The sequence below is a fragment of the Xyrauchen texanus genome, chromosome 38, assembly GCF_025860055.1.
Source record: "Xyrauchen texanus isolate HMW12.3.18 chromosome 38, RBS_HiC_50CHRs, whole genome shotgun sequence".
Taxonomy (NCBI): domain Eukaryota; kingdom Metazoa; phylum Chordata; class Actinopteri; order Cypriniformes; family Catostomidae; genus Xyrauchen; species Xyrauchen texanus.
Genome location: NC_068313.1, coordinates 27653223 through 27672059, shown reverse-complemented (window position 1 = coordinate 27672059; position 18837 = coordinate 27653223). Strand labels below are relative to the sequence as shown.

The 18837-nt window shown below is 38.1% G+C and overlaps 1 protein-coding gene across 1 annotated transcript in view; it reads right to left on the bottom strand.

Annotated features, from left to right (window-relative positions):
- LOC127631698 (protocadherin-16-like) overlaps positions 1-6883 on the bottom strand; it is a 170607-nt gene extending 163724 nt beyond the window's left edge. Inside the window, exon 1 of the mRNA XM_052109954.1 lies at positions 6311-6883. Coding sequence (XP_051965914.1) covers positions 6311-6883 — 573 coding nt within the window. The remainder of the gene's footprint in view (positions 1-6310) is intronic.
- Between the last annotated feature and the right edge of the window lie 11954 nt (positions 6884-18837).

Sequence of the window (18837 nt, the reverse complement as noted above, 5' to 3'; positions counted from 1 at the left end):
GATAATTAAAGACTTCTAAGGGTTATTTTCCATGGTTTCTCAGACATGAAGTACAGACGTACTGTCCTTAGGCCCGAACTTGGCCCCTCCTTTTGCCCCCATGCCAGCAAAACGACTAACTTCATTATTTTATTTTCAGTTATCTTGGGCTCTTGAAAGAGTAGAGAATTATTGTTTCCTCACTGAGGGCCAAGGTTGGGTTCAGTTACGTTTGGATGGAGATGGAGTGATCGCTGTTTCAGAAACTCACCAGGGTTTTCCATCACTTCAAAGCGCACAGCTTATCAAGTGTATGAATCGAGTGGTCCTTCCTTATTTTGTTAAGATATACAGTAGGTTAATACAGAACATATAAACAAACATTGTTGCTTGCTGTTATCAATGTATTATAAAAATATGTTACATTGTTTTTATTTTATTTTCCACAAAAGAACCAAAAGCAGTTTTTTCTTTACATTTCCGACTTTAAACCCTTAAAAATGGGTCACATTCACTTCCACTGTAAGTGTCTCACTTAAACCTTATAAACTTATGAGTCCAAATCATTTTTGTGGTAATAATCAACATTTTATTATTGATAATCAACATCCCTCAAATATTGTCAGTTGAGCTGAGCTTGCATTGAGCATTACTTGAACTGATTGGTTGGATGGTATTTTTTCCCCAAGTACCACAAATTATTACTGATAATAATATCTTCAAAGTATGGACATACATGGGAGCACATCTATTGGTATCCACAATGACAGTTCTTACAAAACTAAAAGTCTCTAGTTAAAACCAGGACAACCATCCATAAACTCACTGCAATCTTCTGTTTAAATTGTCCATGGAGAAAAAACATAGACACAAACAATTCAAACAAGGCAGACACGCCATCAATGTAAATGGTTTTGGAAGCTGGTGTTTGGTTGTGTTTTTCCCCTATCCTTCATAGAAAACAACTTTGGCAAACAGTTTCTTAATTCTGAGCCAAACAAAGAGAAAGAGCCAGACAGAGACAAATGGTTTAACTGCTGATCCTCCAAAGCAAGAGCATGTATGGCTCTTTTTTCTTTTCTTTGCACTGTTTGGAAACAGAACACCATGAATTGCCTCTCAAGATTAATGTAAGTCAGCCTAAAATAAGAAAACTGAAATAATTTTGCAATTTCATCATTATTTATTTAGATCACTCTGAGTTGGTATACAACAGTTTTAGAGGCCATTGCCTGCCCTCTTTCCTTGAAGTAAACAGGCATATTATGGTGATTAGAAAACGTATAAAATTCAAAGGAGACAAGATCTTCAAGTATACTTTGTTTAGAGTGCATTCTGTCAAATGTTTTGCCTCTGTGTATTTTGTGTGTATTCTGCATATTTTATGTCTCTGGACAAGGATTCCTTTGCAGAAATCCAATCTTTTTTTGACTAAATGGAGAGCAGAATTGGCAGTATGATGAATGTCCATTATCTACTATTAGTTATTGACTGATCTCTCAACAGTGTTGGCTCATTTCATTTCCTACCATTTCAGTTGTTGTCTTCTCAAGTCTTCTCCTTGCCAGACAAGCAGGCCTCACAACATCTGACAAGGCAAATGGGAATATTTCAAATTCAGCTTTACAGTGATGCATCAACCAGATGGTTGGATTGATTCGGTGTAGCTGTATGCTCTTGATTACTGCATGAACAATGGCATCATTAAGACGTAATAACCTGGCCAAGTTCGGTTATTAGCCTACTGCAAAGGGTTCAGGGTTTTATTTCACTCATGAAACGTAAACGACAATCTAGTTAACCTTGTGAAAATGGTGCCCATATGGCGGTACTCTATTTTAAATGGATAGTTCACCCAAAAATTGAAATTCTCTCATCGTTCACCCTCATGCCTTTCCAGGTGTGTATGACTTCCTTTCTTCTGCAGAACACAAATGAGGATGTTTAGAAGAATTTCTTGCTCTGTAGGTTCATACAATACAAGTGAATGGTGACCAGGGCTTAAGGCATAAAGGTAATCCATAAGACTCCAGTGGCTGAATCAGTGTTATCTAAAACGATCCAGTTGGTTTTGGGTGAGAACAGACCATACTATAACTCCTTTTTCACTGTTCATCTTGCCATTGCAGACTCTAGGCATGATCATGATTTCAAGCTTGATTACACTTCCTAGTGTTTGATGCATGCACAGAGCACTACATGGCGCAATAGGAAATGTAATCGAGCTTGAATTCATGATTGCCAATAAGACTGCTCTCAAGATGTACAGCGAAAATAAGGAAAGGATGGGTGTCAAAATAATCCTAAATTTTTTTGTGATGATCAACATTATGCCACAAATTCTGTCAGCTGAGCTAAACTTGTATTGAACAAGCAATATTCCTTTAATGCAGAAATATATGTAACAATTTTGGAGCAACATATATCGCCATCCAGATGGCATCTTTTCCAGGAACATCCCAGCATTTTCCAGCAGGACAACACCAAACAACAAATTGCATGGATTACAAGTGCATGGCTGCATAAGCAGAGGGTGTGGGTGCTAGATCGGCCTGCCTGCAGTCCTAATTTGTTTCTAATTGAGAAAACAACGTGCAACATGGCAATGAAGAAATACTCAAACCAGCGGTCTGGCATCCATGCGATTATCTAATCAGCCAATCATGTGGCAGCAGTGAATAAAATCATGCAGATACGAGTCAGGAGCTTCAGTTAATCATCACATCAACCATCAAAATGGGGAAAAAAATTGAATGGTATGATTGTTGGTGCCAGATGGGCTGGTTTGAGTATTTCTGTAACTGCTGATTTCCTGAGATTTTCACACACAACAGTCTCTAGAATTTACTCAGAATGGTGCCAAAAACAAAAAAAACATCCAGTGAGAGTTCTGTGGATGGAACCGCCTTGTTGATGAAAGAGGTCAACAGAGACTGACTTCTTCAAACTGACAAAGTCTATGGTAACTTATGCAGGTTGGTGCTGTTTTGGTAGCATGAGGGGGACTTACACAATATCAGGCAGGTGATTTTAAGAATAATAAGTAAAAATAATTAAGAAAAGCAGCCAATAAGTGCCCAACATTTAGATGGGAACTCCTTCAATACTGTTTAAAAAGCATCCCAGGGTGATACCTGATGAAGTTGATTGAGAAAATTCAAGAGTACATTTCTGCAAAATCTAGGCAAAGTGTTAATTAAAAAAATAAATATATATATAAAGTATGTGGAAGTGACCCTAAACTTTTGAACAATAGTGCGACACACCTTTATTAATATAACTGTAGTTCTTTTACATATGCACTATATATATATATATATATATATATATATATATATATATATGTATATATGAATATAGTTGAAGTCACACACACAGACACACACACACTCTTGTTTCTCCAATAGCTTGTTAAAAACAGCCCAAGACACGATACAAGTGCAAAAGGGACTTTTTAATTACTAACGTAGGCTTGAACGCATCATTTGGTTAGAACTAGCAATTTCAGAATATGATCCGTAGTGCAAGAATGTAGTTCCATGCACAAATGCATTTTTTGTGACCATATTAGTTTTTCCTAATTTAAATTTTTATATATTTTTAAATTTTTTCCCCTTTTCTCCCCAATTTGGAATGCCCAATTCCAAATACGCTCTAGGTCCTCATGGTGGTGTAGTGACTCGCCTCAATCCGGGTAGCGGAGGACAAATCTCTGTTGCCTCCGTGTATGAGACCGTCAATCCGTCACATCTTATCATGTAGCTTGTTGAGCGCACAACTCACCATATGCCCAACCGAGATCAAGAACCACACAATATAGCAACCACGAGGAGGTTAACCCAACGTGACTCTACCCATGCTAGCAACCGGGCCAATTGGTTGTTTAGGAAGCCTGACTGGAGTCACTCAACACACCCTGGATTAAAATTTGCGACTCCAGGTGTGGTAGTCAGCGTCTTTACTTGCTGAGCTACCCAGGCCCCAGTTTTTTCAAATGTAAAAAAAAAAAAATTACTTAATTGAGCTGTTGTATATACGCAATATCACGCTGACATTCAGCACTGCCGTGATATGGCTGCAGGCCAAGTGCCATAGGTAATATTGCTTATATATACATACATACATACATACATACATACATACATACATACATACATACATATATATATATATATATACATACATACATACATACATACATACATACATACATACATACATACATACATACATACACATTACTTTAGTTAGAACATGCTCTGCATAACAGGAATGGTGGTGGCGTAGTGGCTAAAGCACAGGGCTGTTAATCAGAGGGTTGTTGGTTCAAACCCCACAGCCACCACCATTGTGCCCTTGAGCAAGGCACTTAACTCCAGGTTGTTTCGGGGGGATTGTCCCTGTAATAATTGCACTGTAAGTCGCTTTGGATAAAAAGTGTCTGCCAAATGCATAAATGTAAACAAGAACTACAGCCAGGTTGAGCAATTGGTGTTTTCAAAACAATTCAGGATTAAACCAATGAGGAGATCTAAATCAAATAATCACAGTATTTCCAAAGATGTACACAAAATAAATGACCATGTTAATAGATTACTTTACTTTGTGATCACTCTTGGCTTTGATGTTCAGAACAACATAAGTAAAAAAAAACAACAACTTCCAGACCAACCACATATGCCCTCCATCCTCCTCCACCACATCCTAACAGCCAACATAATTACCACTCAAGGTATAAATCATTTGTCAACCCAAACAACAAGACTCGTCGTCGACTTCATAACAAACCATAAACAGAGGGAGAGCAACACTTTACTCCTGTGAGTGGGAGGCTATTAAACGCAAGGAAGTTTATTCTGCTTCATAGTACTTCATGCGGGTTGCAGATGCCAGTGATCCTCAGGGTGAGACAAACAGTAGAGCGGAAGGGAATGATTTACAAACTCATGAACTGTTCAGCATCTGTTGATTGATTTTGACTAACTGCCACTGCTCGCCACATGGGGCAGTGGGGTTTGGGATGTGTGCATTCTGTACCTGTACAGCTTTAAAACATATATATGTAAGATATATTATTATTATCTTATGAACTAATAGGAGGGTGCACATAATGGATGAAATTCATGAACATAAACAAGCGTAGAAGTTAAAGGAATATTCCAGGTTCAATACAATTTAGCACAATTAACAGCATTTGAGGCATAATGCTGATTACCACAAAAATGAATTTGACTCTTCTTCAAAGTCACTTTTCTTTTTAAAAAAATTAAATACTGAGGTTACAGCGAGGCACTTACTGAGTGAATGCGGGCCAGTTTTTAGAGGGTTTAAAGGCAGAAATTTTAAAATTTTATAAAAGCACCGGCATTTATTGTTCTGTTAAAACTCATGTACTATTTGAGCTGTAAAGGTGTTTAAATAGTCGTTTTTACCATCGTTTAAGTGTTTACAGTGTTACATAGTCACGACAACGAAGTTGTAAAGTTTTACAAAACTATACATGGAAAAGTTTAGTATGCATACAGTACATATTTTTTACATCGTGTGGCCATATTGAAACAGCTTTATTTAAGAAATAACAGTACGAAGTTAAGTCGAAATTCATTTCTGTGTTAATCAACATTATGCCACAAATGCTGTCGATTGAGCATAACTTTTAATTGTCATGTTTATGTGTTTTTTGTTTTTATTTTGGACAAATTTTAGACAAATTTTATTTTGGAATTTGTTTACTTCCTGGTCTGGTCAAGAGTGGTTTACTGTTACCCTCATGTTTCATTGTTTTGGTCTTTTGTTTGTCTTGTCTTTTCATTGGTTCATGTGTATATTGTCTTGGTTCATGTGTTTATTGTCTTTATCTTGTTTATTGGTTCTCTTGTTAACCTTGTTAGTCCTTGTGTATTTAAGCCCTCCTGTTTGCCATTGTCCTTTGTCGAGTATTGTGTATGTAACATTGTTCGGTTCATATTCATAGTTCTTGTTTACATTGTCAAGTTTTGTTGTAATCACTGTTCTTGTTTCGGTTTATAGTTTTCTTTTGATACTTTCTCATTTTGCACATTTAATAACACTTGGGTTAATATTATCTTCATCTCATCCATTTCATACTCGATCAACAACAATGAACCCAGCAGTTAAACTTCTGTGGTTACACCAGGGGAATCGTCCCCTCACAGACTATGTTGCTGAATTTTGTGAGCTCAGTTGTCAGATGGACTTTAATGAGATTGCCCTCAACAAATTTATTTTGGGCAGGCTTAAATGGGCCCATCTACTCCATGATGTCTTGTGGTCAGATTACTTTTAATCTGGCTCAAGTTGTCAATTTTGCCCTACGATTGAGCAGTTCATCTTTCAATTTAGTTGTGGCTGATGAGGAACTCTGCACTCCTACAGTTGCTCCCATGTCACAGCAATCCACCATCATGGCCACCAAAGATCCTGAGCCAGCGCCCACATCTGCCATGGACAAAGAGCCAGAACCTGAAGCCTCTGTCGTCCCAGAGCCACCGCATGAAGCCTCGGCTATCCCAGAGCCACCGCACGAAGCCTCGGCCGTTCCAGAGCCAAAGCCTGAAACCTCAGCCATCCCAGAGCCACCGCACGAAGCCTCGGCCGTCCCAGAGCCACCGCCTACGACTGCCACGGACAGAGAGTCAGCGCCTGAAGCCTCGTCCGTCCAAGAGCCAGTGCCTGAAACCTCTGCAGTCCCAGAGCCAGCACCTGAAGCTTCGGCCGTCACGTCTACATCATCATGCCATCTTGCCACGTCTGTCTCGAAGTGCCATGTTTCCACATCTGCCTCATCGTGCCATGTTGCCACATCTGCCTCGTCGTGCCATGCCATGCAGTCATGCCTGCCATGCCATGTGCTCATGCCTGCCATGCCAAGCCATGTTTTCATGCCTACCTCGTCAAGCCATGTGGTCACACAAATGTTGTCTTGCCATGTCAAACTGTCACATCTGACCCTCCATGACAAGCCGCCACGTCTGACCCACCATGTCAAGCCACAATGTCTGACCTGCCATGCCAAGCTGCCACGTCTGCCTTGTCAAGCCATTTGGTCACACCTGCCATGCCAAGCCATGTTTTCTTGCCATGTCAAGCTGTCACATCTGACCCCCCATGCCAAGTTATCACGTCTGCCTTGTCAAGTCATGTGGTCACACCTGCCATGCCAAGCCATGCGTATGACCCGCCATGTCAAGCCGCAACATCTGACCCACCATGCCAAGCCACCACGTCTGACCCGCCATGCCAAGCCGCCACGTCTGACCCGCCATGCCAGGCCACCACGTCTTACCTGCCAGGCTGCCTTAACCCGGTGTGATTATTTAAAAAAAATAAAAATAATTATGATGAATGTATGGAAAGGGACATCAGTTTTAACTAAAGAGTTCATTAAGAGATTAGAACTTTGAACATTATTTTCAATTTTGTCAAAACATTTTAGATCAAGCAGGAAGAAACAATGTAAGCACAATTTGAGTACTGTTATATGAGTGCAATAATATAAATTTACTGGTGTTCATGTAAATTGAAACTTTTCAGAGCATGTGTAGTCTCAAAGGAAATATATCTGCTCTCAAAGGTAAGGATGTGTGGGATGACTCCTCTAAACGACTCGGCTGCTGAGAAACATACATCTGGCTTAATTTAGCAGCAAAGTGTAGAACAATCAATTTCCAATCTACATCAAGCTGAAATTTCTTTTTCCATTAGGATTGCCAACAGTCCTCTGACTGACACACCAAACTGTAACAAAAAACCTCTTCCCACTAATACTACAAACCACAATGTGGCATTAAACGTGTCCCACAACAATTTTTGTGCTCCCAGTGTTTTTGCTATTTATTTTAATATGACAAATTTGTTCTTGCTGAAACAAGTGATTAGGTTTTCTTGAGCAAACGTCACAGTACATTAACATACTCAACAACATTGTTTTCCACTTTAGTTAAACTGCTAAAGGCCATTACGGAAAACTGATTTTTATATTTGGTAAAAAATTCAGGAGGACATGGTCTTTTGTTTCCAATTTCAACTAATTGAATCAATGACTTTGAAATGAGGGTCCTTTATTAAATAGTAAAAACCCCTATGAAAAATGTAATTATCTGCAAATGTTGCACAAATCACCAGATCCACCATTCATCCTGATACCTAAAACTACATGCTTCTGCGGTCAACCTTTTCGGTCTAATATACATGAAAAGTTAATTTACTCACCATCATGTTGTTACAATCCAGTGTGACTTTCTGTCTTCAGTGGAACACAAAAAATGTGAGGAATAATGTTAGCCTCAGTCACTATTCACTTTCATAAAATAATTTTTTCTCCATATGATTAAAGTAAATGGTGACTGAACATTGTGCCTAAGTTTTGTTTTTGTAGTGAACTATCCCTTCAAAACAACATTTTTTGGCTCCCAATCAAAAATGAACAAAGCAAAATAAGTAACAGCATAGTTACTGACATCTTCATTTCGCTCGTTACTGGATACATTTGGTTATTCACAATGAGACAACAACCTCTGTGTAGTTATGTATCCCAGATGGATGCTCCAGCACTCACAGCTGACTTGGGTCACTTGCATATGTTGCACGAACTGCAGGGATCAGACTGAGTGATGTCTTTTTGGCTGACTCCACTGAGAGGAAGGTGAGCAGACAGATGGGAGCAGGGTGCTGAAGTACTCAACCAAATCGAGAGAGGCTGGAGGCCTTCCTGAAATTAAACCAAATCTATTCCTTAATCCAAATGGGTTGGCTTTATCTGGAATGATAAACTGTTTTGCATCCATGTATACAACTTATTTTAAATAAATGCATTTGTTTTGACTCTGGAAGACACCACAATTTCATACAAAAGAATGAGTCCACTTTGTAAACATGGAATATCAAATCTAATTTAACCCTGGAAATAAAAAGCATTGGTCAACTGATTTTGTTTTTTCAATGGGCGATACAGAGATCTAGAGTGCGGTATGGCCAATGGCTGATACAAATCCTGATAAACATAATACAATTTAAAAACAGCAAATCATATGTACACAAAATTCTGATGTTAAAAATAAAACACTTATCGTATGCAACATTTACTCTAATTTGCATAAATCTGAAAAGAAATAGCCTTGAAAACAGAAAGTGTTGGCCAGAGATAGGGGCAAGTCACACACTTTGAAGGAGGAGCCAGTGTAAAGCAACTGTATGAATATTAAATATTTTAATTTAACTGGTGAGTTCGCTTAAAGTATTTGTAGTTCTTGTTTTTTTACTTAAAAATATTGCCTACTGACTCTTAGGCTACCCAATTCTTTTAACATAACGAATTGCAAATATCAACTTAAGTGATGATTTTCCTTTGTTCGTCTAAAAGTTTTTCTATAACAGATTAAAATTGCCTTTGTTGGCTGTCATGCTTCTCTTTGTAGTTTCAGTCCTCCACTTGAAGTCAAAGTAGAGTCTCAAGTCATGGCATTTTCTTACTTTAATCAAGCAAGTCAAAAGTCCTGAAATTTTGAGTCTAGTCAGACTCGAGTCGAGTTATGTAGCTCGAGTCCCCTACCTCTGGGGTTGGCTAGCCATTGACAAATATATTGGTCGATTTTGGAACTGTGACAAGGGAAAGTAATTGTTAGTCAGCCAAGCAAACACAGTTATCAGCCGATGCAGATAACCTGTTGTTTTAAAAATTAGGTAGTTAGATACACTACAAGTCACTAACAAAAAAAACAAACAACACTACACAAACTATTTAATGAAGAAAGTATTTTTTAAAAAGCTTATATAACAATTTAATAAAATTATTATGGTCACATTAAACAATTATGGTGACAACATTGAACTGAATATACATTAGTACTTAAACTAATAAAACAAGAAAACACAGAATATTATTCAAAATATAGTAATAAACAGCAGCAATTAACTACATATTTAGCAAAACATTACATATTTTATGAAAATACCTGAACAGCTGTCACAATACGGTCAAATCTAGTAAAGTTAGTAGCATTGCTACTTTTAACTAGTTACTCCCTAACACTGCTACTCTTACTATTTCAGTCATATCTACACTGGCAGCCAAAAGTTTGGAATGATGTATAGATTTAGTGGTTTTGGAAGGAAATTGGTACTTTTATTCACCAAAGTGGCATTCAACTGATCACAATGTATAGTCATGACATTAATGACGTGAACATTTTGAAGAAAAAATAAAATAAAATAAAAACTTCTTAAACGACTTCAAAGAGTTCTCATCAAAAAATCTTCTACGTGCAGCAATAACAGCATTGCAGATTCTTGGCATTCTAGCTGTCAGTTTGTCCAGATTCTAAGTTAACGTTTCAACCCACACTTCCTGTAGCACTTGCCATAGATGTGGCTGTCTTGTCGGGCACTTCTCACACACTTTATAGTCTAGCTGTTTCTACAAATGCTCAATGGGGTTAAGATCCATAGGCCTAACACTCTTTTCCAATTATCAATTGTCCAATGTCTGTGTTTCTTTGCCCACTCTAAACTTTTATTTTTGTTTGTCTGTTTCAAATGTGGCTTTTTTCCTTTGCAATTCTTCCCATAAGGCATAAAGTACCAATTTCCTTCAAAATCTCTGCATTATTCCAAACCTTTGGCCACCAGTGCACATGCCGTAGAAATAGTCAATATGGTAATATGCCACTGTTTTCAAACAGGTTTCCCCAAACACTTTCCCTGTCTTTCATAAGCTGGACAAACAGGTAGCCCTGCACCAAATGCTAACAGCATTGGTGGAGTTAATCTTTTTATGTCAGGCTGCTCAAACAAACAGAAGAAGGTTGATATTGAGTTTGCATTTATGGGAAATCAACCTATGAATAGCTAACTTGTTGTAGTCTATTCACATTTCACTTGACAGTCTAACAATCTGTGTATCAATCATTTTCTGAATCTATTTTTCAGTTCACATCAAAATACTAGTTAAGCAAAGTTAAAAAGATTACCAGATGTATCAAATATTACAGTGGAACATTTCACTCAAGACCTACATAATTTCAACTGCCACAATGCTTTGTAATCTTTAACGCCAGTTCACTATTACCCCTCTTGTTTCAAGATCATTACCTCATTGATGTGCGGCAATCAGTGTTACCCCTTGAGAAAAGAAGAGGGAATTACTCCTCTAGCAGTCCATGGATCATATATTTTTTATCTTGTTATATCGCAAGGTAGTGCCAGATCCATATATCCCAGTAACTCACAGTGTATTTTATTCAAAGTATTTTATTTTTTTAATTTAACCCCAACTTTGGAAGACTGAAAAGTCAAAACATATACAGCCAAACATTGTAACTGATGGGACTACACAAAACGCCTTCCTTCCTAGTGTATCAAATGGAGGACATTTAAATTCCATAAAGTCAATGAAAATGAATGGGTCTTAATAGGGTCACCATAGCCCTCTTTTTCACTGGCGGTTTAATGGTACTAAGGTGAGCTGTTGCATTGTTTCAGGCTTGTTCATCACAAGCTTAAGGGATATATTAGGGCTCAGCTGTGTCCTGGCACAAATATGTGTTAATTTATGTGTTTTGATTCTTGGGGGATATTTCATTCTGTTGAGACAAAATGTTCCAGCCCAGCATGTTTAGCTGAAAATGTGTAGATGCAATTGCCGAATATTACTCTATTCTACAATGCTGCACTTTTTAATAAAGTGATCCTGCACACCATGTCCAAACTGGAACAAAGCAATAAGATTCCAGCACGGGCAACAATGCAACGCGACACAACACAACCTCATTTAATCAATTATTTTTTTTATGTTTAATTAAAAAAAAAAAGGAATTTTGTGGCTTTTAGTGCATTTTTATTTGCTTTGGTGCCATCTATAAGCTAGTGTAATCTTTAAAGTTGATGAAAGTAACCTTTTAAAGATATATATGATAGCCAATACATCAACACTGGAAAGAAATCTACTTTTCTTGGGGTCTTTAAAATAAAGGTAGGTTGAGAAGAAATTGGGACCAATGATATTTCACAGTGGGTGGGTCTACCCAGCACAACACAGCAGACACCCCCAAGTTGCTTTAGCTGCAGCCCGAGATTTCCAAACAGGGGCAGAGACTCCAATGAACGGGTAAATCCGTACACTGAATCCTTCCTGTCGCAAAATTGTCTGTCTTCTCAAATGAAACTTAAATTTTATCAAAGTAAACTCCACACATAGTTCATTCCAATAGGATTGTTTAGTGTAAAACATGTTGAAGATTCACAGACAGGCAGTTTATTCATCACACTCAAGCACCTCCTTCAGACATCCATAAAAATAAAAAAAAAAACGTTACGTTATGCATTGCTTTGATAACCTTGTAGGCTCCCCTTGGTAGAAGAGCTCTGGTGACACATCCACACACACGGTTAGTGAAAGGGTTAGGATTAGGTTTAGGGGTTCTGTACTGGCGGTTTGAAGCTTCCACCCCTTTTTGGAGCTCAGCTGGCAGCTATATCCTTTTTTGAAACCACCGACCTACAAAATGTCCTGTCGCTTGCCAGGATAAAAGCTCAAGACTAACATGAGAGCTAGATTTTATCACTTGTCACTTTGTTGCGTCCCACCTTGTGTCAAGTATACTTAGTCAGACTGTAGCTCGACTACAATGAACCGTGCTGTAGCTCGATTGTAACTGCATATAGAGATTGTTCAAAATAGCTTTAGAGATTAACCATCAACACCACTTTAGTGAAAATACAGATGTGAATTGAATAAGAAATAATTTAGCAAGGAAAGCATTGTACTACACCTTCAAAACAAACAAACAAACCGGTTGTGTATGTTGGATTTGAACCCAGGGTGGGGCTGAAAATCAAACAGATAGACTGAGTTCACTCAGTCACGTCATGTAACATTAGTCATGCACAGATGTTTTAACGAGTGCAGTTGAGCAGCTGAGGGCACGCTGGTTTGCATAAATACTATAATCAGTAGCAGTCAATTAGGCCTACTGACCAGGCCAACCCTAAAAATATGCATCAGAGGTTTACCTACTGTAAATACAGGATGATTTGAAAGAAGATGCCGACTCACACCGATGTAAACGTGGACACTTAACCAGTGAATCTTTGGACCATTGATGGAGGATACCTATTTTCTCTCTCCAGTCCTTCATAGAATTGGACAGGCCTGCAAAGCGTAAGGAGATGGGGGCTATGACTCACTGGTGTGGAAAAGCAACGAGTCCGTCGGGCCAAGCCGTAAACAAATTAAGGGTTTCGGTCATGAAGGGACTCAAATGGGCCAAAGATCAGAGACATGTATAAGGGACATTTGGATATCTGGCACATTAAAAGATTAGCCACACACCGTTTGGTTAATTTTCCTCAGAATGATAAATCAAGGGAAAGCCACTTGAAAGGAGAAAATACCAATTGATTCCAAGTTAAGATTTAGATGTGTTTCATCAGATTTTAGATTTTCCTTCTTGTGATGGGAATCTAAGGAGAAATGCAAATTTTACATGGAGTTGTAGAAATGGGCATTTAGTTTAACCATTTAAATCAAATGGGTTGGGACAAACCACACATATCCTCAATAGCTTAAATCCTGTTGACACTAATCGATACAACATGTACTGCAAGATAATTCTGCAAACGAAATTCAAAATACCCCATAAGAATTAAAAGATAATGTAATAGCAATGCAAATTGAGATATCTGCCAACATCTTCTCAAAGGTAATTCATCCATGTCACTACAACAACATTAATCAAGATAACTGAGAAAAGCATCTTTTATAAGTTCACTTAATCTTCTATTCACCGTAGTCATAAGGTCTGTCATCCGTAGACTCTGCGGATCTGGAGTTGTACAGACCCATTAAGACAACAGAGTCCAGACTGGAGCTCAGCCATACCTGCAGCTTATATGTGGAGCAGTCACTGCATGCAACCCTGTTCTTAATATTACTCACAGAAGGGAACAAGGATGTAGGAAATCTAAGTCCAAGCCAATTACTTTGATGAAGCAAAAGAAGACAAAAAAGAATTGCTGTTGATGAGAATAATCATTGCAATTCCCTGTGGGATCCATTGCGAGTTTCATTCCAGGACGGAATACTGGAGTGCCAATGAGGACAAATATATGACTTTCAGAGCATGCGCACAACACAGAGGTCAGCTGTGGTCCAATTAATGTGTATACATGCTGGACAACGCCAAGCTACTATCGAATTACTTCAGTCTCTTAGTCCAATTAAAAAATGTTTACATGAGATTTGAAAAAGATGAATTGGGGCCTGGGTAGCTCAGTGGTAAAAGATGCTGGCTACCACACCTGGAATTCGCTAGTTCAAACCCAGGGCGTGCTGAGCGTCTCCAGCCAGGTCTCCTAAGCAACCAAATTGGCCCAGTTGCTAGGGAGTGTAGAGTCACATGGGGTAACCTCCTCATGGTTGCTATAATGTGGTTCATTCTCCACACGCACTATGTCTCTGTGATGACACGCTCAACAAGCCATGTGATAAGATGCACGGGTTGACTGTCTCAGATGCGGAGGCAGCTGGGATTCATCCTACCCCACCCGGATTGAGGCGAGTCACTACACGACCACGAGGACTTAAAAGCACATTGGGAATTGGCCATTCCAAATAATGTGAAAAAGTAGGAAAAAAAGTACATAAAAAAAAGATTCATTAGTGTTTGTCCAACTGATATACAACTTTTAAAGTGCATGTAACCGTACTGAGTGATTTTACCCCTAGCTTATTGCTTTAATTTACTTAGAATGAGGGCCTATTTACACTCGGGTCACTTCATGGGATCAATCAGATTCCTAACAGATTACACATTCCATTTACATTAGATAAATATATCTCCTCAAAACGGATATTATATCCCATATACTATTCCCTGTGCTATATGCAAATATACAGGAGCTCAATTTCAGAGTTCCTTAAAAGTTTGCTGCATTTGATGTGGCTCATCAAAACTAAAAACCATAGGTGGATAAAATCGCATCAATGGTTAAAATGCATTAAGTGACCAAGTGTAAACAACCTCTGGAAAAAACAACAACAACATGCTAAACAATTGGGGGGTGGGGAGTTGTCTATGGGGTCATGAAGAGGGTTCATGATATCTGATGCTGTACCTTATGACCCAGACATCAAGATATTATTTCAATGGCAAAAAGATTGAAGGGGTTTGGAGGGACTGTGGAGAGAAAGAATAACAGAGTGTAATATCCACTAAAGTGTTTTTCCAATCCCTACAGGGAACTTACAGAAACAGAAGAGCAGGATCGGCCTGGACTGGATCTGGTGCTGACATCACACTTGAACAGCACATTAAGGTACAAACTCTTTAATGACTAATGATGCATCTCAGCATGGCCAATGTCAGATATCCAAACCACAAAACTTTTCAGTGAACACAAACTAATCCTGTTAGGTTAATTATTCCCTCTATACATTTACATAGTTAATGCACAATCATTCACAAGTTCCCACAAGTTAAGCTTACAAGTAGACAGGTGGTGATGTCGGTGTGTAAATATGTGTGTTAAAATACTTTCTCCCATCCCATTTTAAATGAAGTGACATCTATAAATAAGTGCTTCTGGGTTGATTTCTGCCAAAAGTACAAACACTGTGGCACCATCAAAACAATGCTCTGATTGTTTGAGTATCCTGACAAGCCAACGCAGCATTGGCTCAACAAATGGTGAATTTGGAGTCAGGCTACCTGTTCAGACAGGGGTAGTGTTTGAGAAATCTGTTTGAAAACAGTCATTATCTTTGCAATTCAATTGAATGTGAAATAGTGGCACATAAATTAAACAAGTATTCAGTCCAACATTTAAATACTTCACTATGTCCAAGAAGTTCATTTTATTAATGAATTAAATCACGATCAAATTTCAGGCATTTTTATTTTAAACAGTTTTTAGCAAATATGATGAGCAAAAATCTATGTGCAGTTGTCTGGCTACATCTCATAATTAATTGGTAGTGGAACTCCCAACTTTCAGCTGAACAGCAGAATCCTTTACAAAAAAACAACTGAAAATTCAACTCTTTCAGGAGCACCTGACTAACTAACAATAACAAATAAATAAATTGGACTTAGACTTTTGCTCTAGCTATAGTATATACTACTCAGGTAGCACTACATATAATGTATTCTCCCTTAGATTAATTGCTATTTATATTTTTCTCATTTGCACATCACTTTGGATAAAATCATCTGCTAAATGAATACAAGTAAATGCAATTTCAAAAAGACACCGAATTCTATCCTGCATAGCATGCAGATTGCATAAGGTGAAGCAAACCCATAATCAGATAATTATGTTTTGCTGATTTAATCATCTTATTTAAATTTTTACACGTGGGAATGCATAAGCTCCTATGGCATGAATTGTGCAGTCACAGCTGACAGGGAATAAGACTTTGGCTTCTTTTTATGTCCTTTGAGACTCAGCAATTGACAGTAACCTGTTCGATAATGAAACAGCCTAGGAGAGTTATGGAAGGATTTCCTTTGCACCTGCCCTTCATTATATTCCCACTTGCGTCTGTGAGATTTCCCATCTGCATTAATTCAATTTATCAAGTCTAATCTTGTATGGGAAGAGCTCTGTAAAATGGGATAGTGTAACACTGTGATAAAGAGGGAAAACATAACTTGAGGCAGATGAAATTTTGAATAAATGGACATAGGGCTTCTGCCTTGTTTTGCCAGTAAAAAAATAAGGCAGAAAAATATATTTTGTAACTTGGGGTACAATTTTAGAGGCCACATACTGGTAAAACATATTCTATATTTAAAAAAGACTGGAAGCAATTACATGAAACATGTGTCTTCTGTGTAAAGTTTAATCTCAAAGAATGTAAAACACAAACACATCTTCGCAATAGGGAAGACCAGGGATAGCTGTCACACATTTCACTCAAGATAAGTGTGAAATCAGAAACAGTAGGTCAAATTTTCTTTTGCTGAAATCGGTCTGTGATTACCGGAATTCTAAACACTACCCCCATGGGCCAAAGCGGTAACTGCTATTGGGCATATGGGCCAGCCCAATACCCAAAACTAAACGGAGCCATCCGTGGAGTAAATATGTTATGTTAGAGGGAATAATCATCTCCGATTATGCAAACGCGGTTACTTTCTGGCTTTGACACAGGATTGAAACCTCCTACGCACAAGGTAAACACTGGAGCCGAAACAAAAGCGTATGATAGGAGATGCCGCTTGTCAGTCAACATAATGTGACCAATCCTAGGGTACCAGGGGCCGGATGCACCAGCTTTACATAAGTCACAACATAACCAAGTTGTGGCGTAAATGGGAACTAAGTCACACTTTATGCACTACTAAATATTTCAGTGTTGCACCATTAAACATAGGTGTCGATGGTAAGAAGTCAAGAGAGCTGGATCTAGGTGCAGCTAAGGATTTTAATGAAAATAATAAAATACAAAAAACTGGGAGACACAGGAACAAAATAAAACCCCCACGAGGGGAGACAAAAACATAGACAGGCGAAAACATCCACGAAGGACAAAACACGGTAGGTCAGGATACATTCAAGTACATACATTCAACAACTGACAACGAATGAACAAACAACAGGGCTTAAATAGACAAAGGATAATGATTAAATGAAACACAGGTGAGGACAATGAAGGACAGCTGGCAGAGATGAGAGCAGGGAATTATGGGAAGTGTAGTCTGGGAACAGATGACAGGGGAGAAACACAGGCCAGACAACAGTGAATCGTGACAGCAGGTAGGACATATCCCTAGATATGAACTAAATATTTACGGAAGACTCCGACCAGGAGTAACGGTTGGAATAAAAAAAGCATACTGATATTTTATGACATCAATGAGCTCATGTTTTGCATGACAGGATTCAGTCCTTTCTACATATAGTATGATGTTGATATTTACACTATTTTACACTTATGAGAGAGAGAGAGAGAAAAAAAACCCCCATACTTTTAAGCATCTCTTCAGCATGAAACCGATCTAATGGTGCAGTTTTCAGGATACGTTGCCCGGTGTCAGTTTCAACACATTCAAAATATATCTAGGATATTAAAACAAATAAATGTCTATTTTTCCAGCTTGTTGTATTAGTATTTATTTATCACCCCTTATTTACACAGGACAAATATACTATTTATCAAATCTACTTTTATTACATATCGTATTTATAATTTATAACAGCTGACAGTTAACATGAGGAAACAAGGTTTGAACATCAACCGTAACAAGACCAAACAGAAATTCACGGCTTTTTAACGGTTCTGAGTACAAATTTGAAGGCAACATCATATTATGCGACTACTCATTACTTAACTAGTAGGTTGTAAACTCTCTGTAAAGTCTTGTCTTAAGAACAGGTGGTGCAACCAAATTAACCACAGACTTAGTTACAAAATAACTAGTAGTTACTAAGTCTTTGTGTGAACTTTACGTCCCAACTTACGTGAGGCCTTATGCACAGCTATTACAACCCTACCCAGAACTCTCGGAATCAACATGTCGACTTCACTTAGATTATGTTGTCTCCGAATAGGATTATTTCTGGAAACCTTAAATCCTCTCATGGCATTTACCCTTATACCATCCCAGATGTGTATGACTTTCTTTCTGCTGAACTCAAATGAAGCTTTTTAGAGGAATTTCTCAGCTCTTTTGGTCCATACAATACAAGTGAAAGGGTGTCAAAATTTTTAAAGGTCCAAAAATCACATAAGCCAGCATAAAATTACTGCAGACGACTCCAGTAGTTAAATCAATGCCTTCAGAAGCGATATGATATAGGTGTAGGTGAGCATATCAATATATATCCTTTTGTACTATA